The sequence below is a fragment of the Onychostoma macrolepis genome, chromosome 23 (assembly GCF_012432095.1).
Source record: "Onychostoma macrolepis isolate SWU-2019 chromosome 23, ASM1243209v1, whole genome shotgun sequence".
Lineage (NCBI taxonomy): Eukaryota > Metazoa > Chordata > Actinopteri > Cypriniformes > Cyprinidae > Onychostoma > Onychostoma macrolepis.
The window spans coordinates 6,305,455-6,327,999 of record NC_081177.1 but is presented as its reverse complement, the minus strand read 5'-3'; the positions used below and the strand labels follow the sequence as shown (position 1 = coordinate 6,327,999).

The 22,545-nt window shown below is 33.4% G+C and overlaps 1 protein-coding gene and 1 long non-coding RNA gene across 4 annotated transcripts in view; one reads left to right on the top strand and one right to left on the bottom strand.

The window, feature by feature from the left end:
• LOC131532133 (uncharacterized) overlaps positions 1-1,879 on the top strand; it is a 5,144-nt gene extending 3,265 nt beyond the window's left edge. Inside the window, exon 3 of the long non-coding RNA XR_009268849.1 lies at positions 1,740-1,879. This is a non-coding gene — a long non-coding RNA (uncharacterized LOC131532133). The remainder of the gene's footprint in view (positions 1-1,739) is intronic.
• camk1gb (calcium/calmodulin-dependent protein kinase IGb) overlaps positions 1-20,133 on the bottom strand; it is a 20,686-nt gene extending 553 nt beyond the window's left edge. The window contains exons 1-13 of one of the 3 annotated variants that reach the window (XM_058763562.1): positions 20,030-20,133; positions 13,796-13,907; positions 7,777-7,902; positions 7,039-7,113; positions 6,800-6,938; positions 6,545-6,668; positions 5,530-5,605; positions 5,103-5,215; positions 4,918-4,996; positions 3,486-3,573; positions 1,732-2,069; positions 412-510; positions 1-319 (exon numbers count right to left, since the gene is read on the bottom strand). The exon at positions 1-319 is cut by the window's left edge and continues 553 nt beyond it. In XM_058763562.1, the coding sequence (XP_058619545.1) occupies positions 444-510; positions 1,732-2,069; positions 3,486-3,573; positions 4,918-4,996; positions 5,103-5,215; positions 5,530-5,605; positions 6,545-6,668; positions 6,800-6,938; positions 7,039-7,113; positions 7,777-7,902; positions 13,796-13,907; positions 20,030-20,090 (1,398 nt within the window). In that variant the 5' untranslated portion in view covers positions 20,091-20,133 and the 3' untranslated portion in view covers positions 1-319; positions 412-443. Of the gene's footprint in view, positions 320-411; positions 511-1,731; positions 2,070-3,485; positions 3,574-4,917; positions 4,997-5,102; positions 5,216-5,529; positions 5,606-6,544; positions 6,669-6,799; positions 6,939-7,038; positions 7,114-7,776; positions 7,903-13,795; positions 13,908-16,369; positions 16,537-16,893; positions 17,011-20,029 lie in introns of those variants that run through there. The other 2 variants (XM_058763563.1, XM_058763561.1) reach the window with 2 other exon arrangements.
• Between the last annotated feature and the right edge of the window lie 2,412 nt (positions 20,134-22,545).

Genomic DNA, 22,545 nt, shown 5'->3' with positions numbered 1-22,545 from the left:
AGATTAATTTAATTGACCTTGATAATGTAAAACCGTTTGCTCAAGGGAAAATACAAAATCTGAGGTTCAGCACCTAACATGTAATCGGTTCTGCTTTTACAGGGATACTGTGTCGTTTGCGAGTGTGTGACAGGCTGGATTTGTGCTCTGCGCGTGCGCGCGTGTGTGTGTTTGCTGGTTTGGAGGCACTCCCCTAAACTTCAGTATTTCAGAACAGTGCGGGCCGGTGGCCAGCTGTCTTGCCAACACTCTTGAGCAGGACAGAGCAGCAGGACCTGCCCACAGAAAGCAGCCAGTGGCTGAGTGAAAGGTCACAGACCTGTAGCGAGCACGAGAAATAAGGGCATTTAGCATTTTCATGTCAACATACATTTATAATATGCAGAGAAAAATTTAAGCAGTCATATTTACCAGTCAAAATCATGCAATGCCAAAGCAGCCAATCACATGACAGAGCAAACGCCAGTCTGCAGGTTCTGCCCGCTACGATTGGAGCTTCTTTTTGCGTACCTGAAAATTTTAAGTAATTAGAGCATGCATGGAAAGAAAATCAATACTCAATTGATAAAATCAAATCCTGTCCCACATTTTTCCTGTTTTACTTAAAAATATGCAGATTAGGGAAGTAAAATAGGCTGTTCTTTTAGTACTATTACTAAGATTTTGAATTAGCTTTTTGTATTTTCATTTTTCATTTTAATAATTTTTTGTAATTTTGTTATATATTTCTTTTCAAATATTTCTTTTTGGTTTTAATTTATTTTTATTTAAGTTTTAGTTTTAGTACTTAAGCTTATTTCAGTTAGTTGCCAAGGCAACACTTCTAATTTTCTAAATTCATCTAATATTTATATTTTATTTTATTCTGGCTATATTTCAATTAAGTTTTAGTTAGCAACCACACTGAAAAAATGGAATATGTGCTTTTGTCATTTTTATTATTTGATTTTTTTAAAGTTTTTTTTTGTTTTGTTTTTTGGTGGTGGTGGGGGGTATATTTTTATTTCTATTTAGCTTTAATTTATTTTTATTTCAGTTTTAGTTTTAGCAATTTCGGTACTTAACCTTAAAAAACTGGATGAAGACGAAAATTAGAAGTATTACCAACTAAGTGAAATACATTTAAGTTCATCTAAAATTTTTAATTCATTTTATTTCAGCGTTGTTTTAATTACCTAAAACAATCTAGAAAAGTTTAAGTTTCAGTAACAACACCAAAAATAGCTTTTAAAGCACATTAACTTTAAACTTTGTTTTTGGTCAACTAAAACACTCACTATGCCCACTAATAATTTTTTATTTATTTCTTGCACGCAAAACATCATAATTTAGTCTTACATCACCATTTTCCACCTTATCTCTAATCAGTCTTTCTGCTACTGTCCCTTTAAGATGTAAATCACCTCTATCACGATTGGCTAGCCTTCTCGAATGTGAAATGAGAAACTGGAAACTGTTCTTAGTTAGACTGGATGACCAGTTTAAACCAGCTAAGACCATCAAACCGGCTTAGGTTGGTTTAAGCAATTAATTTTTTTTTTTTTTTCAATGTTTCCTTTTTTTCAGCAGGTATGTAAATGTAGAAGGTCATATGTTAATGCTGTCATAACTGTGACCTTATAAAAATGGTGGTTTCTGTGTAACACATTTTCACAGCTTATCAAACTTAGAGTTTTGTTCAAATGATCAAACAAAGGTCATGTTTTCCATAATTTACTCACAAATACATACCCATTTAGGTCTGCTGGCTGCGAGTGATACACATGTTTGCTCTTCTCTGCAATGGTGAGGGTCCCGACATGGCTGGTGTCGCTGTGACTGACCCGGACCGGGTGATACTGACTCTTTGACTCGGTGGAGCTGGACGGCACGTTCATCTGATTGCTGGGAACGTTGCCGTTTGGTTCGGGGGTCTCAGCGAACAGCTTCTTGCGGACGGATTCAGGTGTGGATGTTGCGATGACCTTGATCTCAGGCGCAGGCGTCTGTTTCAGACGGAGACAGGCCTCAGAGTGGGCCAGCTGCAGTTTCTTCATGTGGTGAATGGCCACCGTAGCGTTGAAGGCTTGCTGGAGTGACGAGATCATGATTTCAGACAGTCAGTAGAGCGCAGGAAACAACTAAACAAGCTGTTTCAGTTTAGCACCTAATCTTTATAGTAAACCATGAAGCAAAATTAAAAACTACCAATGCATTTTAACAGTGCACAAAACTTGAAAGTATGCAAAATTCACTGTATGAATAAAAGACCTACTTCTGTCATAATTTGCAGTGTATAAACAGAGCTTACTGCATTGAGTACTGTCTCCCATAATGATCTTCAGTTACCAGTGTGGCAGTGAAATAAGTATCAATTTTTTCTTTTTCTGGGCTCATAAACTATATTCAGTAAATACTGCACAGTATATGGACTTAGCAGTGTGCTAATAACCGATCCGTTCCAAATATAACGGGTATTAAAAATATTAATAATTTTTTGGCAATATACATTGCTGTTCAAATATTTGGGCTTGGTAAGAACTTTAATATTAAAAAAAGTCTTTTATGCTCACCAAAGCTACATTTATTTGATCAAAAATACAGTAAAACTGTAATATTGTGAAATATTATTACAAATTAAAATAACTAAATTTACAGCATCCTTGCTCCAGTCTTCAGTGTCACATGATCCTTCACAAATAATTTTAATACGCTGATTTACTGCTCAAGAAACATTTCTGATTATTATCAACGTTGAAAACAGCTAGGCTGCTTTTTTTGTTTAGAATATTTTTGGAGAAACTGTTATTGTAACAGTTACATTATTTATTGTATTTATAAAATTTTAACATTTTAAATGTCTTTACTGTCACTTTTGATCAATTTAATTCAGGTTTGCAAAAAATAAAATAAAATAAAATGGTAATGTACACAGTCAATTATTTTTTCTAAACTGCATGTGAAAGAGAAAGAGAGTATGCTATTATTGTCACATGACCTCATCAAGTTTAATTCAAAAAGCAGCATGTTTGAAATGAAAATGATTATCTTAATTTAATTTTGTGTACAAATGTGTTAAGATTTTGTAGCTTATATCACTTTTGGTTGTAGTAGTAGTTCAAACTGAGTGTGTTGCATTGCATTGTGGGAATCGGACTGACTGGTGTGCAACATCACAAGTTCACATTCTCTGCAAAAATGAGTTTTTGAGTTAATTTTATGTCAAATAAAAATCTTTTTCTAGGCAGCTGATTTGATTAGGAGAAAATACTTTAGCTCTGCTTTAAATGATTTAAAGTATAAATCAGATTGCTGAAACTGGTCTGTTCCAGATATTAACACAGATGGAGCAATTATAGGCAAGACGGGTGACCAAATCAGCCACTCATATTTAAAGCTGAATTGTGTAATCAGTCCAGAGATCATCTGCAAAAGCCAACTGAGATTAAACCACAGGAGACACACTCTAACCCGAGAATCCACAGAGTTATGAAACATGACCTTACCTTCCACTTGGACTTGGCAAAGTTTTTCTGGATCTGCTCGCTGACGGAGTGGTAGATGTCCTGACTCCGGGCCGTCTTTCCTATAATCCTGCAGGACAAAGCTGGATTTAAAACCAGAGCTGGTGGAAACAGAAGGATTTGGTGTCCTGTTTTAACCAATCCCTAAGACGCAAATAAGTTTAGCGTAGTTTAATCTTAACAATTCTGGATTGTGGGATTCTCTGGTTGTTTATCCTGCACAGCAATGAGATTAAGTGAAGAGCAAACGGAGACATTTGCTCAAGTCTGCGAAAAAAGACCCATGTAATCTCATATGTGTCTCAGCTAAAGTTTCAGACTGTGCTCAGATTCGCAACTCAGTGTCTCTCATTAAATTAAGACTGAATTATGAGTGTTATTTTAGTATTATTTTTATACTATTATACACTGTAAAAAAAAAAAAAGTTGAGCCAACTTAAAACTTTAAGGCAACCAGCTTCAGCAGATTTTTGAGTTTTCTCAACTTATTTTTGTGGGAGATTCTCACATTTTTGTTGTATAAACTTAAAACGACAAGTTGAGAAAACTGCTGGTTGACTTAGAATTTTAAATTGGCTCAACTTTTTTTTACAGTGTAGTATTAATATTGAATATGCTTTTATTCGTTTCATTTCGTTTTAGTCTTTTTTTTCAGTTTTACTAGTTTTCCTGTTTTTTATATTTTTATTTAGCTTTATCTTTTTATTTCAGCTTTTTTAGTAATTTTAGTACTAGAATTTCAGCTTATTTTATTTCAGTTAGTTGCAAATGCAGCATTTTTCATTTTAGTTTAAGGTTGTTTTTTTTTTTAAGTTTTCCATCTAATATTGTTTTTTTTTTGTTTTTGTTTTTTTATTTCTGCTTTATTTAAATTACCATAAACATTTTAAATAATTGTAAGTTTAAACTTAATGTTTTCATTTAATATTTATATTTTATTTCATTTTATTTTTGCTTCATTTCAGTGTCTGAAAATAATTTGTACAAATGTTGAGGCTTTTAAAGTTTTTTTTTCCATCTAATATATATATATATTTTTTTTTCTGCTTCATTTCAATCACCAATTTTTTTTTTTAATAATTGTAATTTGTTAAGCTTACATTTTTCATCTCATATTTGTATTGTATTTTATTTCTGCTTCATTTCAGTTAACAAATATTATTTTTTATATTTTTTACCTAATATTTATATTTTATTTCTGCTTCATTTTCGGACTGAAAGTTACGTTTAATAGTTTTAGTTAGCAATAATGACATTGCTATACAATCCATAATTTTATAGCTTTATACTCTTACTATGTGTCTCATTTGTTTTGTATTTCTGACATGTCTGATATGAATGAAACATAACAGAGATCTCCATTAAGATCATCATAAGCTTCAAAGAGCAGTAAATCTGTCCTGCGGTCACTCACCAGGGGTGTCTGAGAGCCTGTTCTGTGTCATAACGCATCTTTGGATTCTTCTGCATCATGTTGCGGATGAAGTCCTTTGCTAGAGAGATAATAAAGATACATGAGGTTAAAGGCTTCTAGTTACAGGTGTGTTTTACAGAATCACATGAGATGATTTAGCAGTAGGGAAGTATAGGAATGCTAACCAGACTCAGAGATATCATCCCAGAAGGGCGAGTCAAACTCATACTGCGCCTTCATGATTTTAGAAAACAGACGAGTCTCGGTTTCTTCATAGAAAGGAGGATATCCACAGAGACTGTAAAGACACAGCAAAATAAATAAATGCAAACTTCCAGCAGGGGGCGCTGTACATATCAGAGACCTACATGGCTTGCTTTTGGTATGGAGTTAAACAGCACAGCTACTTGAACCAGTGACTCACTCCGACTCAAACTGCTAATCTGTCAGTTTTGAAAAACACAAGCTTTAGGTTTCTAAATTAAGAACTTGGCATCTGTTTATCACTCTCTGTAAATAGCAGTGCTGTTTAAAGTCCAACTCAATTGTGGAGCAAATATAGAACAAAAATCAGTTTCTTAGAAATGACTGCCCTACTAGGAGGTGACTTACAGGATGTAGGTGATGACTCCAATAGACCAGCAGTCAACGGCTTTGCTGTAAGGTTTCTGGGCCAATACTTCAGGGGCTGTGAGGAAATACAGATACAAACAACATGGTTTTAAAATAAAACTTGTTTATTGTCATAAATGTCTTTGGGTTTATTGTGCAAGATCATCAGTGCATGTTATTTGGGGGTGGTGGTGGGGGGTTGTTTTTAATCAGTGTTGTTGTTAACTACAAATAAAACTATTAAAAATATTTTTTTTGTTCACTGAAATAAAGCTGAAAAAAAAATAGAAATAAAATATTAAATATTAGAAATATTAAATTAATAAAAATATTTTTTAAAAGAATTTTATTTTTTAGAAATTTCTAAAACTTAAACTAAAATAATAACTGAAAATATAAAAATAAAAGCATATTAATAAATGCTATAATAAATGCTACAAACAGTACACTGTAAATATAATACAAAAATAACATTTATTTTTATATTTCATCAAAATACATACAATTGCAACTAAAATAAAAAAACTGAAAATATTCAAATAAAAGCATATTAATGTGTATAAATATAATATAAGTTAATATTAATAATATAACAATTTATAAATAATACTAAAATAACACCTGTTTTCATAATCTTCAATCACAATGCCTCACATTTAAACTAATCTTACAATAAGTCAATAAAAGCATTAATATATGCATAAATACTAAATACATTACAATGTTTTTATAATCTGTTATCCAAATATATTATCTTACACTGTCTCTAAAATTACTTTTTCAGCGCAGGTTTATAAAATAATAGTAACAAATACTATTCCAGCACATTAACCACTCAAAGCACTACAGGATTTCCCACTGAATACTGTGTGTCACTTACGCGGTAAGGTAAATATTTGTGAAATTTCAATCAAAAAGCAACTGCGTATGCAGCCTTTCAGTTTTACAGATGTGTCTCTTGTGCTTTGACATTCACTGGCTGTTTAAAAGCCCATTTATTTGACATCATTCCTACCGACATATCCTGGAGTCCCGCAGGCCGTGGACATGATGCCATTATCTTCCATCTTAGACAGGCCAAAATCACTGATCATGATCTTGGAGTTTTCATCAGTGCTGTAGTAGAGCAGATTCTCTGGCTGTAGAGAGAAAACAGATGCAGAAAGTCAGCGTTTTGTGGTTTTTAGTCCACATCTGTTGATATCATCCATGTATATCTACAGCATACTTGATATATGTCTATGTTTGTGTAAATACTGTGTCTCTGTACCTTGAGGTCGCGGTGGACTATGCTGTTTTTGTGCAGGTAGCCGACTGCCTCCAGCACCTGTCTGATGACCAGACTAGCATCGGACTCTGAATACATGCCCCGGTCCAGGATCCGGTCGAACAGCTCGCCTCCTGAAACGCTGATGGGATATGAGCAATGTAACAAACATGCTATAAAGACGCATGAGGTTTAAAGTAACAGGGGTTTCAGTGGGTGTTAATGCAAACAGAGGTGCTTACAGCTGCATGACCAGGTAGTAATGCGTCCGACTTTCATAGAAATCCTCCAAGCAAACCACATTGTCATGTTTGATCCTAAATGACAACAAATTAAGACATTAGTGGAAAGAAATATAGAGTTATGCTGATTTAACATGGGAACAGATCTGGAGAAATGTAGCATCACTTGCTCACCAATGCTGCAGTGAATGGGTGCCGTCAGAATGAGACTCCAAACAGCTGATAAAAACATCACAATAATCCACAAGTAATCCACACCACGCCAGTCCATCAATTAACATCTTGTGAAGTAAAAAAAAAAAATGTTTTTAACTTTAAACCATTGCTTCCAGCTAAAATATGATTCCTCTGTCCATAATAATGTTTATGAGTGTGAAAAAAGTTCTGAATCAGGAGAGAAATATGCACAGATCAAGCACCGGATTTTGACTTTTTCACCAGAGGATGTGTTATTATGGATTATGGAGTTATATTTTGGCCAGAAGTGGCATTTTAAAGTTAGAAGCATGGATTTGTTCCTGAGAAACACGCAGCTTCTCACTTGACAAGATGTCAACTGCTGGACTGGCGTTGTGTGGATTACTTGAGGATTATGGTGATGTTTTTATCAGCTGTTTGGACTCTCATTCTGACGGCACCCATTCACTGCAGAGGATCCATTGGTGAGCAAGTGATTCAAATCTGTTCACATGAAGAAACAAACAAGATTTTTACATCACAGCTAGTGTTCAGTCTTACTTTCTCAACACAGCGATTTCATTCTCCAGATTGATGTCCCTTTTGTTTTTCTTCTTCACACACTTCAATGCAAAAAGCTTCCCTGTTTTTCTCTCCTTCACCATGAAGACCTCTGAGAACGCTCCCCTGGAGAAAGCAAAGACAGAAAGATGAGGTAAGGTCAAATGTGCAATTACCTGGGATTATGTTTTTATCCATGGATCTGAGAGAGAGCATGATCCTGGTTTATGTGTTGCCGGTGTGGCACTTCCCCCTGAGAGCAAAGCAGGTTTTAATGAAGGTGAGGATGTGACCTTTTAAACCCTGCCAAGATCTCAGCGCTGCACTGCAAGCCGCCCATTTAATAACAGCTAGAAGTACTTGTAGTGTTGCCATCATGTGAAAGTGGCCAGGGCTCTGGGGAGATCTGGTATGAAGTAATGTGTGAAGCAATTATTACTATTAGTGCAATTGATTTGATCAGGTAAACAATACACATGCAAATCCTGCAGACATGAGGGTGGAATTAGGACAACAATGTAATTTTAGTATTATTTATATGCCATTGTAGTTTTTATTTATTTATCTATTTTTAATCAGCTTTTATTTTTACATTTTCAGGTTTCATTTTAGTTTTAGTTCAATTTTTAGTCATTTTTTATGAACTTTTGGCATTTTTGTTAGTTTTTTTTTTTAGTGCTGTCAAATGATTAATCGCGATTAATTGCATCCAAAATCAAAGTTTTTGTTTACATAATATATGAGTGTGTACTGTGTATATTTATTATGTATATATATAAATACAAACACATGCATGTATATATTTAAGAAAAATATGTTATGTTTGTATATTAAATATATTCATGTATAATATAAAATATAAGAATATAAATATATAAATGTATACACGTAAACATTTTCAATATATATATACTGTATGTGTGTGTATTTATATTTACATAATAAATATATACAGTACACATACATATATTATGTAAACAAAAACTTTTATTTTCGATGCGATTAATCGCGATTAATCGTTTGACAGCACTAGTTTTTTTTATATTACTACTTAATATAATTAAGTAGTATTAATTGTTAAGTAGTATTATTAATTTATTTTATTTCAGTTTTAGTTCAGTTCTAGGATTTTTAAAATTTTTATTTCAAGTAATTTTAGTGCTTAAACTTAAACAATAGCAACCCTAGAACATCTTTGCAACATCCTAGAAATTAATCAGAGCACCATAACAAATACAGAGGAAAAACGGACTCTGACATTATGCAGACAATTTAAAAAATGTATTTAAAAAAATTTATTAATTTTGTAAATGGGTTATTTGTGTAAATGATCTTTAGCTCTTGGTGTTGGGTCTTAGGAAAGGGTCTTTTTCTTCTCTCCATGCGATTGTCAGCTGTAACCTGGAATAGCTGTCATGAGATAAAGATTACATGTGAAATCCCTTATACGCAGCGGAAACAGTAATGGCTTCGGTTTCCAGGTGCATCGATAAACAAAGGTCCGCAACCAGGTCAGCTGGCACTGTAAGGCCTCCGATGGAAAGAGGCTAGGTTACAATTATCCTGGGATTGGATGAATAAGACGTAAATCTTATCTAGGCTATAAAGAATGCTTGCTGAGATTACATGTGCTATCACTGGTTTACCTGCTGCAAATCTGCATATTATTCAGGTAATACTCTTATCTGTGTTTAATAGCTGAATTTTTCCCATCTGTATTTTACACTGTGAAAATCTCATTTTCAAACAGCATCTCTGTGTTCACTATCACTTAAAAAGATCAGAGAAAAAAAGTAAAACTGCATAAAATTGAACTTCTCAGAGAATATAAAAAAAATATTAAGGGAATATATCTTGAAAAGAATAGCATAATTTGAGAAAATATTTTAATAATATATACTAAAAATACACATTAAGAAAACATATTGAAAATAAAGCAGTATAATTTTAGTGTAAATCTCACTAAATGTATTATTTAAACTGTATAAAATAATTTAATAACATTAAAATAAATATTAAAAGAATATATTTTGAAAACAATAGTGTAATTTGAGTCTAAATGTATTATTTTTAACTGTATAAAATAAGTTAATACATTTTACTACTTAAAATAAATATTAAGAGAATATATCTTGAAAATAATAGTGTTATTTGAGTGAAAACAACATCCCAATAATGTATTATTTTTAACTGTTTAAAGTATTTTAATAACATCAAAATAATATTAAGAGAATATATCTTGAAAATAACAGTGTAACTGCAAGTAAATCTCACTAAAGGTATTATTTTTAACTGTGTATTATGCATTATTTTTAAACATGAAAATAATATAAAGATAAAATAATAGTGTAATTGGCATGCAAATCTCACTAAATGTATTTTTGTGTATAGATAGTTTAATAAATAGTTTAAATGACATTTGCTACTTGAATAATATTAAATAAATATTAAGAGAATACATCTTTGAAAAAAAACAAAAAACAATGCAATTTGAGTGTAAACCTTACTAAATGTGTTATTTTTAACTGTATAAAATATTTTAATAACATTTACTGCTTCAAATAAATATTAAAAGAGTATATCTTTAGAGTAACTTTAATGTATATCTCACGAAATGTATTATTTTTAACATTTGCTACTTAAAAAATAAGCAGTTTTTGCAGTGTACGTATATTTTTTTGATATTACACTGAATTCTTAATGGTTTGCACTCTTTTGTTACAAAAGAAGTGCTACATCACACATGGCTTCCGACAATCAATCTCAGCCTCCCACGCACAAATGAAGCGGCACGAAACAACTGTCTCCCTGACACCGCCAGCGTCTAACCATATTCCCACAACACCATTTTCCTGCACTGAATGCAAAAGCTCAGAGATGCGTGTTTTACCTTCACCCGCGGTCAGGAGTGAATAATCCTTTAGAAAGTCCTCAATTCATTAACTATTGTGGATTTCAATGTAATGCATGAATAAATAAATAATAAAAACTAAATACAGCTCAAACTGAAGGTCAGTGCACAGAATGTGCCCAAAGGCAAAGAAAACTGCCAATGAAATCCATAAAAACACAATTTTTTTCATCCCTGCCTCACCAATATAAGCCCATTTTAGATGCCGTACTTCATCCTGATGGGCGCTAAGTCCAATAGAAACCCGCTGAGGGATTGTGGGAGTTTAATTCAGGTTGTTTTTGTCAGTGGAAAGCACTGTGCTCAACTCCCTACGGCCCATAATGCCCCACTGGTGCCACTAACACCCACAGGCAAGGGCAGGTTGTGACAGAGCTCTCTAGACACACTAGTTTATGCCTGAAACTGGATGATTATGTCGCTTTAGGACCTGTGTGAACTGTAAACTCAGGTTTTTGGTTTTTAATGTGTGAATGTGAATGTTTGAACTGGCCATTTTTTAGGCTTTTTTTTAGATTAGTGTAAACAAAACATGCAAAATAGACTTAAGTGTTTATTTTATTGCACTATATCTATTTCATTTAAAATACATGCCTTTAAAGGTCATTTTCTCAAAATTAGTTTTTATACAAAATTTTATTCCTATTTTTCTAACTATTTACAGTATTTTCCAATTTATGGAGTGACAAAAATATTAAAAATCCCTTTTGTAACTCTAATACACTGTAAAATGATTTTTGGAAGTTGTAAATAAAGCAAAGATTATTGGAGTACATTTTACAAGCAATTCAGTATTTTTACTTCAACATGTTTATGTTTAATTCAGTGTGTTACCTGCCATTTCTTTGTAAATATTTGTGAAATGTACTAGCAATTTCTGAGTGAAAACAAAATGAAACAGGAATGTTCAGATGTTCAGATTACCATTATGAAAATGTATGCAAATATTTAATTAGATAATAGTTAGATATAAGACTCGTTTACAAATAACATTTATGAAAACTTCACTTAAATGCAATTATTAATGTAATCAATCAAGTAGGAAAGTATAGTCTTATTTATTAGTTACATTTATACCTTATTTATCTGGGGTGCCTTGCCTTAATTCATGAGAATAATCAAGTATAGTAATTTACACAGAAAAAATCAGTATCAAAGCAATAGACAGCACATTGCAGGCCATGTCCGGTAGATTATCACAAATCTGTCTCCATCCTGTTAGCTGTTCCTGTGACACCTGTGATCCCTGTTCTTGTCTGCCAAAGCGATTAACACACTCCGGTCTGGAGGTGTCTTAACCTGTGCTTTACCCTTGATTCACCTACAGACCAATACAATGAGAACGACAGCCGCAGGGTGACCCGATTGCTACACTCTCAGAAAAAAAGGTACAAAAGCTGTCACTGGGGTGTACCTAAAGCATACATATTAATACCTAAAAGGTACAAAAGTTTATATTTTGAAAAGCTACAACCACAGTCACAGCTTTTGTACCTTTTTTTCTGAGAGCGTACAGACTTAACTGAATAAAACTCAACATCAGCCAATCAAGATGGAAGAGAGAGAGACGCTTGAATCCCACAGTAGCTGATCATTTAGTCATGAATGGAAACGTGAATGGAAATAACTCTTGTGCTGATCTCACAGCATCTGTCTTCAGGGAGGAACAGAACATTATTCTGCTCGGTGATCGCTCTACAGTCAGCAAAGACAAGGTACAGCTGCTCATGTCTGCTGAGCTCATTGTCTAGTCAGCTTTCTGCCCCCTCGATGACATCCCAACCGATTCAGGACAGCAGGGCCGGATCACTGGTGTCTGGTTTACCGTCTGAGACCCATTAAGTTGCTCAGATGGGATAATGGATTTGAGATTACACATTTAAACAGCTCATCCACGATCTAAATCATAATTCATGTTTATTCAAGGTGAAGAAGCGTCAACAAACAGAACTGAAATAATGCTTTCAGATAGGATTCCTGAACATTTCTCCCATCTGCCTCCTATTGGCTGGTCAATCTGATAGTCCCGCCTACAAACTCATGCAATTGTTTGAGTTCATGTTGAAATGATCAATGTTTCATTACAGATTGATAGTGATACACTTTTCAATGGAATCAGCCTCCGAAAGGTTTACGTGGCTCTGTGTATTAAACTTAGATAAAATAAATACCAAAAAAGTCACACCCATTTAATTCAGTACGTTATTTTCTTTATCGAGTCGCTACAAATCACAACACAAGACTGGAAATGTTAAGACGCAGTTAAAGCTGAATGCTCATGAGAATGCTGAATGCTGAATGAACTGCTAACCTGCCAAATGCCAAGGCCTGAATTACCAACCTTATAAAGCACTAAAGGCCAGTGTAAACCTGGTAAAGTTGGGTAAACAGGGTCAATCCTTTACCGGCTGGGTGAGCAAAAACAGCTTTCTTGGAAATGTCTCTAACAAACTTAAAATACTCAGGGAAAAACACTTTTTTTTCTTTCTTTTTTTTTTGAGGAACAAAAATCTGCAGTATAAACTATTTTAGTGTACTTTTTAAAACTTTTACACTTTTATGTACAAATAATTTATATATTTATTTATTATGGCAAGAACAATTAAGCTACACTGCAAAAATATTGTATTAATACAATTAATTAATACGGTTAAATATTAAATTTGTAAATTTGTGTTTTACAAAAAAAAAAATATTTCAGTCTTTCTACTTAAAATTCACAATTGTTTCTTTGTAATTCTAATTGTAAAATTTACTAGCAAATTCGAAGTGAAAATTGTACACCATCTACATCAATTTTGACTCTGGTATCGCTTCTTAATAAACTTAAAAAAATAATAATTACAAAGGAATTTTTTACATGAAAATGTGATTTGCAGGTAAAAATGAATTCTAACATACTCCGATAATCCTTGATTCATTTACAATTTTGAAAAGTATTTTTTTTACCGTGTACTTTGTTAAAATAAAATTTTAGCTACCTGTGACATAAATTCTGATATATTTACTTCCAAAAACTAAAGCTTATCCTATTGACAACAAACGCCTGTTAATAAACCATTCCCAGCTTTTAAAATGAATAATAAGAAGAACTAAATGTGTACTTACGATCCGAGGACCTCCATGAATTCAAACACATCCTGGATGTTATCCGTGCTCTTTTTCCACTCATAGTTGCCCTCCTTTCGTCCCATTTCTGCGTTAGCTTCTGCAGGGATTTCTGGAGAGGATAAAAAAAGAACATAAAAGATTTATAAAGTGACCAACAGAGACCTACGTCCGTGATCGATCTGTTTGGAAAAAGTGAGCAATAAACCAAAGCTTTGTGAATATACCTTTACTTGCAGCCAAAACAATCCCAAATATTCCAGGAGCCATGAGGCCTGATCTCTAATAAATATATATATCTAATTAAATTTTAAAATCAAGATGAAACTCAAGCTCAAAACTTCTTTGCATCCTTTAGAGAGCAGCTCAGTCTCTCTGGCGAAGTCTCATGTTCATTATCAGCTGCTGACGGACAGTCTGTCTTGATTGGATGTGTGTTCATCTATCAGCCTGTTTTAGTGTGTCACTGACCTCTGATGCCCTGTTTAAAAAATTCCAGAGCTTCTCATTGGCTGTCCTACAAGGTTTTAAGACGGTTGTCGGAAAACGCTAATCAGGTTTTGGCTGGTCAGTGTACAGACACGTATATGTGCGTCTTAATGCTGGAGTTTAGGTGACTTTGATGATTGATGCATGGCTCATTTGTAAAGGAAATGTCTCTGATTCTATTTTAACTGGAATATCTATGGAGTTTGCAGGTGGATTTTGTCCAGTCTACACCCTTCGCATGTCCAAACCTAATATAAAGGTGTCCACATGCATCAAATGATTGAATGCATTTGATAAAGTCATCATCTTCAACAAAAACCCATCTAGAAAACTGAACAATCCATCAACTGCACACAAAGACAGCACAAATTGGCAGCATGGAAAGCTGGAATGAATGGTTATTTTTCACCATGTTTACTGTGTTTATTTTGAGGTTTCTTCATAAAAGGAGTTCAAATATAAATACAGATTTGTCTTCCAACATAAAACGACTTCTCTGGGATTAGCAGCACTGAGTTCTGGTAAGTCCTGCTTTTATTCCACTTATATAACAGGTTAAATACTCTGATCTTCTTGATCGACCTTAAAACAACTCACTACCTGAGTTCCGAAGGTCAGCTGCATTTTATAACTTCAAAAGCCAAAAATATCATCAGTTTGCAACTAAATGTGTCACTGAGTACCCCAAAGTGGAGAAACCCTGTGAAATGGAGTATTTTGTAGACTATTAGTAGACCACTAATAGACTGCTTAATAAACAAATTAGGTAACCTAAAGAGAAAAGGAACATCCAATTAAGAGGCATGAATGGACAACAGCTCTCAAAGAACACAAGGACTCAGGTCAACTTGCATAGCTGCATGCAGTCAGTATCATCACTGTCATAAACAATATCTTTGCAGAATTATGACTGTATAAATAAATAAAATAAACAAACATACATTAAAATGAAGGCATGACAATTCGTTATGAAATTCATAAAAATATTATCTGTAAAATTACAAATATATTAATGATTAAAATAAACTTTTATTGTAAATGAAGATACATATTTAAAATATTAATTTCATTTAAATAAATTTGACAATAAATACATTTAAATAATGAAAATGTAATGAGAAAATATAATTGTTAAAATTACAAAGACATTAATAACTAAAATTAAATTAAGATAAATATTTAAAACATTAAATTAATTTAATTATAAATTAATTAGAATGACAATTTAATAAAGCAAATTTATGAAACATACTTTATAAAATTATAAATATATTAATAATTAAAATTACAAAATTTTAATTATCAATAATTAAAAATTGTATTCATTCATAAATTATAATAAAATAAATTACAATAAAATATAATTTAATTAAAATGCAAATTCATTTTAAAATAAAACAATATTTAACAAATATTTAAAATAAAAAAAAATAAAATACTTTTTTCAAAAGGTTCCATTATACTCACAATTTCATATAATATACAATATTTCACAGAAAATTCTAAAGCTGCCTTGATAAACCTATAATTAGATTACTTACAGAACCCTTTTCTACATTATATTTTCCATTCAAATTACTAACAATAACTGGACATAAACAGCCAACTCATCTTTCTCTTTGTTTTTCTCCGTCTTAAATTCTAGGCTAATATTAAAATACATATTGCAATGCACAACATTGCAAAAAAAAACAAACAAAAAAAACAACTACAACAAACAAGCAAAAAACAATGCAAAGATGTTGCATTACACTTGCAGTCTCTCTTTGCTCACATAAACAGAACATTCTGTACTTGCCTCGCTTTGTCTTTACGATACAGCCCTTTAATGTACAGTGCGTCTGTGTGGACTAACCACTCATATATCGCATACCAACATAAACATGCAGCTCAGCACGGACCAATAAATCAAGCAGCGCATGTCCCGGTGCGAGATGTCCCATACACCTCAGTGACTGACGACGGGATCTAATCTGTTCATGCACAAACCAGCGCACGTGATGCATTAATTAATCATCATTTACAACGTGCATTCTGATGCATGCATGAGTGATTATTTTACAAAAAGCCAGTTTTTGACCTTACCTTCAGGTCTGTAACAACTCCAACAAGATCTCTGTCTCTTGCAGAAACTATCGAGGCTCAAGCAAGGACAGCAGTGACAAAGAATGGCATGCGAGGAGCGAGGATGCTGCGCTGATCTCAACGAAACAGACATTTGCAACGCGTCCGAAATGCAATGATGCACATTCCTGTGCAATTAATGCAGTGTGATCAGTATGCAAAAATCTTTCATATGCAGTGTGCATTAACTGCAAATCACTCACGGTCATCAATCCAAGAGAAGTTGAATTCTTCATTAATTGTTGCGTGGCTCAGACAATAAAATATTCTATTGCATAAAAAACAAAAACACTTTAAATTACCGTGCTCATGTATTGCATGCAAATATAATAAGTTGCAATAACTGCACGTCAACACGAACACTGTAATTTAAAGTCTGACCTGTTTTCAGCAGCAGCAGCAGCAGCAACCTCAGTCTCGCCTGGTCTCTGTGAATGGGACAGGAATCGGCTTTACTCGGGTCAGCGTCCCGTCCTTTGACTTACCTAGAGGCAAGTGCGCAAAAGATGCTCCGCTCTGACTCTCCTGCCAAAAGCTCGCTGCAGTCTGGACAGATTAAGCCCGTCGAGAGGAGCACAAATAACCAACAGGTTGCAGATTACATGAGCTGTCAATGAAGGAGGAGCGGCCAGAGAGGCGGATTCTCAAGGTCTCTTCTAAATGACTGTCTACATGTGATGTCATCTTACAATATGCAAAAAAAACTTGCTGTAAAAGCTGTGGTTGCCAGCACTTTGCAATAAAAAAACTTGGTTGCAGCATTTTAGGTTTAACTAGCCTGCACTGAACGGTAAAAACTGTATGCTACTAGCCTATATAATTTACTAATGCTAGTATGCCATCTACACTGTAAAAAGTGATAAGTTGACTTAACTTAAAAAAATTGAGGAAATCTGTTGCCTTTTTTTAAGTAAAATTTTTAAGTAAATGATAACTAAAAAAAAATAAGTTAACTTTAAAAAAAAAAAAAAGATTATTTACTTAATAATTTTAAGGCAAGGGGTTTCCTCAATTTTTTTAAGTGAAGTCAACTTATCACTTTTTACAGTGAAGTGATAAAATCTACTTTGTACATAACTTGCAGTTATAAAGTAGTTATTAAGTTATAAAAGAGACAGAACAATAAGCAAATGAGTGGCCCATTAACAAGCTGAGGACATGGTTAAAAAACAAGGACATGGTAACAAACGTGACACTAAAATAATGCGATAAACATTGATTAAACAACATAAGATGCAAAATAAAACCCATAATTAATAACATAAGCTGACGAAAAACATCAGTCGTGCTATTTGAACAAAATACCGTCAAACTTAAAGTATCGCACAATGAATTGTGGGAATATCGGTTTTGTTTTGTTTTCCCACTGTAAAATTTAAGATGAATGTTCATTTTTTATTTCCTAAGTCTTTACATTTAACAGTATTTTACTGTAAAATTAAATAAAATGTCTATTATTAGTTAAATGTAATTACATTATCTATTCTAGGCTATTAGTATTTTCACCTTATAGTAAGGGAACTTGCCGTTACCAAGTAACAAGGATAAAAATATCACTTTATATATATATATAATTATATATGGAAATTTGCATTATGATTACAAATGGTAGCCTACAGAAAAACTATGGAAGTCAATGGCTACCGTCAGCTGTTTGGTTACTTACATTGTTCAGAATATTCTTTCATGTTCAACAGAAGAAACAAACTCATACACAATTGTCATTTTCGGGTGAACTAGCCTATCACTTTAACCAACATGGGTTTTTTTCAATTGACTTATCAATATCAGTATCTGGATAGCAAGAGCGTTTAAAGCTTTTTTTTTTATGAAAGCATGCAGGCCTACTATGTAAACAAAATTGCTTTTAAAATGTATACTGTGCTATCCATTAACTGGCTGTCAGTAGATTGTAAAACTGACACCAAGTGAACCATAAAAACATGGTGGACACTGCATGAACATTATCTGACAATAAACCAAAGATCATTTGTGTATTTTTCTGAAAATGTGAGTGTGTTTGCATGTGCAAAACTCCAACGCTGCAATGCCATGGCACTGCATTTTGGTTGCTAAGTGGTATTCAGCCCATAACTACTTGGCAACAAAAACCATCTATTTAGACAAACATATTCATAAGGCATTACACAGATGTGAGTGATAGCAGTGGTAATGCAACCACATTGCAGTAATGCACGTGAGTGCCACAAAAACTGTCCAGGTCACTTTTCATACCAGAAACAGCCAGACAGTTATTAATAAAGCAAGACAATGTATATCACTTCTGAACAGCATCATTAGCAGGAGGAAGAGTATGAGGCAGCGTGCATGTACTTGTCTCAGTGACATTAGAGTGAGTTATAGGATTCCTGAAGGCTTTAGCAAACGCACACTGTCTTTTTCAATCACACATTTAATCTGAAGCCACCCAAAAGTCATTACTAAAATGAAAACACTCAGTCACTTGTGATGGGCTGCATCAGTGTTTTGTTTTGCAGCGTCCCCTGAGCTCAAGGGTGAGGTTATTGCATGCGACCTGTTGGGCCAGTCGGGATAATCTCACAATACACAGCGGGACACTTCCACCTTTAATAGGCTTGAGCAAATCTCAGACGGGGATTTTTAGTCGTCCTGTTACTGAGCATGTTACGACATTAAAGACCAATGTCTACAATGCAAATATTAAATATTATTAAAACATTTATTTTGAATGTAGATTTAATAGTTCACTGCCAGTGAAATTTTTAACAAACCTACTGAATTATTATCATTTTTTTTTTAAATTTGGCATAAACTTTTAATTATTACATACATAGATACACTATACGCTATACATAACTATTACAACTGTTATTATTTTAAAAATAGTTTTAGTTTAAACACACACACACAAACATATGTAAATATGAATTTTTATTTTAGAAATCGGTATTTTATATATATATATATATATATATATATATATATAACAGACTTTAGATATTTACTAGCAGTTGAAAGTCTTGACACACCTGCAGATTGATTAACTATATATAACTATACTTGATATACTATGATAATAAAATGATTAAAATGTTTTATTTTGTATCTAGAGTTAATTTATACACATCTACTGATTATGTATTTTTGTTTGTTTTACATAAATATATATTGTAATATAATCTATAAATAATATTATATAACAATAATGATCATAAAATAATAAATTAATATATATATATATATATATATATATATATATATATATATATATATATATATATATATATATATACTGATTTCTAAAATAAAATTCACATTGTCTATAAAATAAGATTAAAATGTATGAATTTATACTTTGGAACTACAGTTAATTTAGACACATTAACTGATTATGTGTTATACATTTTATAATAATAGTAGTATTTAAAATAATTCCAGAAATTTACAATTTCTAAAAGTTAATTGTAAAAAACAAAAAAAAACAAAAAACGTTTTATGAGCATATTCATAATTTGTATTCGTACAAAACCAATTTCAAGCGTTTAAGCCTTTACATCGAATTGTTTTAAAGAGCATGTGAAACAAATTTGGCCAAAATGTCCAAACTTTTGTCTGGTAGTGCACATTGTATTGGCTTACCTTTGTGATGCTGTTTTTTGCTGACCAGCGCTTTGTGCTTCTTGATGAAGTATGATGGCATCGCTGGAAAAACTGTGTCCAGTGGCAAACGTAATGCTCTCAGGAACGCCAGTGGAAGTCTGACTTAGTGCGAGATGTTGTCTCGTGTATCCTGGGAGGAATGATGAACCTGGGCGAGACAGTTCTCTCATTAAAACACTCTGTGTACGGTGTTGCCATGGTGGGGAGAGGAAACATGGCAGATAACCGGACACGAAGATCTCTAGATACTTCTATTTCAGGGAGGGTGATTTGCGTAAATGGGAATACGAATGTGGAGACGAGGAACCTGTTTCCACCTAAGAGGGTTTCACAGAGGATGCGAATCACTTTCTCACATCCAGTGCAAAGTAAATTAATTGACAGTGTTTGCTCCAGATGTCATACATTACCTATACTAACATCTACAGTAATTACACAGATCGACTAACCACATAGACATGTTTTTCTGCCAGATTCCTATCTAAAAGTGTTACAACCCTTCTTCTCAGGTTAGACATGATTTTTCTAGTTTTTGTGTGAATTATATCAATGCTACATGATATCGGAATGAATATCCATCGGATTTTAAATCAAATGATAAGGCAGACATCTCAGTTAGCCTACTGTTTGAATCCTTGTTCCATGATGAAGGGAACATGTCAAAAGTCTTTAGGGGACCTCTAATCACATGGAACGTGACCAACAGAAAGGGAAATCAACGCGCTGCAACTTCAGAAAACACATGCAAATAGAAAAGGCACCAGCAAATCAAGAAAACATCTTCATCGGTTTGACAGCAGGTACTGCAAATGCTCACAACGCAAACAAATAAAGAAACGCGTCGCAAATGATCACAACACAACCAGATATTTTATTTGCAGCGCGTTTCTTTTTTTGGTTGTGTTGTGAGTATTTGCAGCGCATGTGTTGTCAAATTGATGAAGTTGTTTTCTTAATTTGCAGGTGTTGTTTTTCTATTTGCAGCGCATTGATCTCTCTCGGCCACCGTACTATTACACTCACCAAGGCTGCATTTATCTGATCAAAAATACAATTTAAAAAAAAAAAAAACTGTAATATTGTAAAAATGTTATTATGGCTTTTTTCTATGAATATATTTCATCTTCAGATGCTGATTTGTTGCGCAAGACATATTTCTTATTATGTTGAAACTGCAATAGTGAGAGTCATTTTTTTTAAATGAATTTAATGCATCCTTGCTGAATGGAAGTATCTTTTAAAAAGTGTCCCCAAATTTTTTGAACGGTAGTGCATATGGACCCAAATGTATTCCAAATATATTCTCAGACTTTTGGACCCGATTGCATGTGAAGATTCATCCCAGAGAAAATGGTGAACTAATGCAGCTAGCAATCTAACATCATTGACCTGAGACGGGGTGACTCATGCAAGTCCAGCAGCTCACAGTGTTGTTATTCCAAGCTCTTTAAATGGTTCTGCTGGACCCCTGTGGGCCTCTTATCAGGTAATGTTATCCAATTTCCAGCTGCATAAATCTTATATGTGACCACAACTAGCTTGGAATCTGTTTTGGAAGGATCGTTTAGTTCCTGGATTTCTTCCTGTTTTCCTTTGGCAGTAGTTCAGTCGTATTTGCTGTAAATCTGTCCTGCCAGCGCATCAGTCACTCTGCCAAGTCAAACAGCCCCTAAATGGCTAAAAGTGCTCGCAGCACTTCAAAATGCCTGCTATAAATGTAATCATGAGAAGAACAATTGACTTACATGTATGAGCAAAAGATAATGATGCCTCAGTTAGATTTTAATGTGACATAATGGAGAAGAGGAAACTAAATATGGAATATCCTAGTAGTACACTATAAAGTACAGTGCTAGTGTAGAACTACACTGTGCATTAGCTATTTTCTCATGTATATATCCTGCAGGATAAAATCAGAAGTAAAAGATTTGCTGAAGAGTGTTATACTTCTGTGACTGGCAGTCAAGTTATATCAGGCTAAACATGTACGTGTAAAGGCACCTTTTTCGAACAACTACACATTTTCAGACTAGGGTTTTCATGACAGTGTAATCTATTAATGATCTACAAATCATTAAATGCCATTAAATATTACATTTCTGTAAATATTCCATTTCCTGTTTTATTATTTTTGTACATCAATTTAAAACATTTATTAGACACCGGTTCATGAGTGCCCACAATGCCCACAGCCTCAGTTGTTGCAGTCATGTGACTTTGCCAGTTTGATATGTGCTTCAAAGCACTGTTTTGTAAAGGTTTTGATGTTCCATAGCAGTGTTTCAAGAGAGCCCATAATGCCCGTTTCAACTTACTCTCAGTCAATATGTATCTTTGTATGGTGTTGACGATGACCCTGCTCGTGTACATCGCTTTTTTGTGCCGCTGTTTTAATTATTGGTCTATCCATCTTTTTCTGAACAAGCCTACTGCATTATAAGTTATGCGTGGCACGTCCTGTTTTTTGGAACTTTCACTCAAAATGACAGAATTTT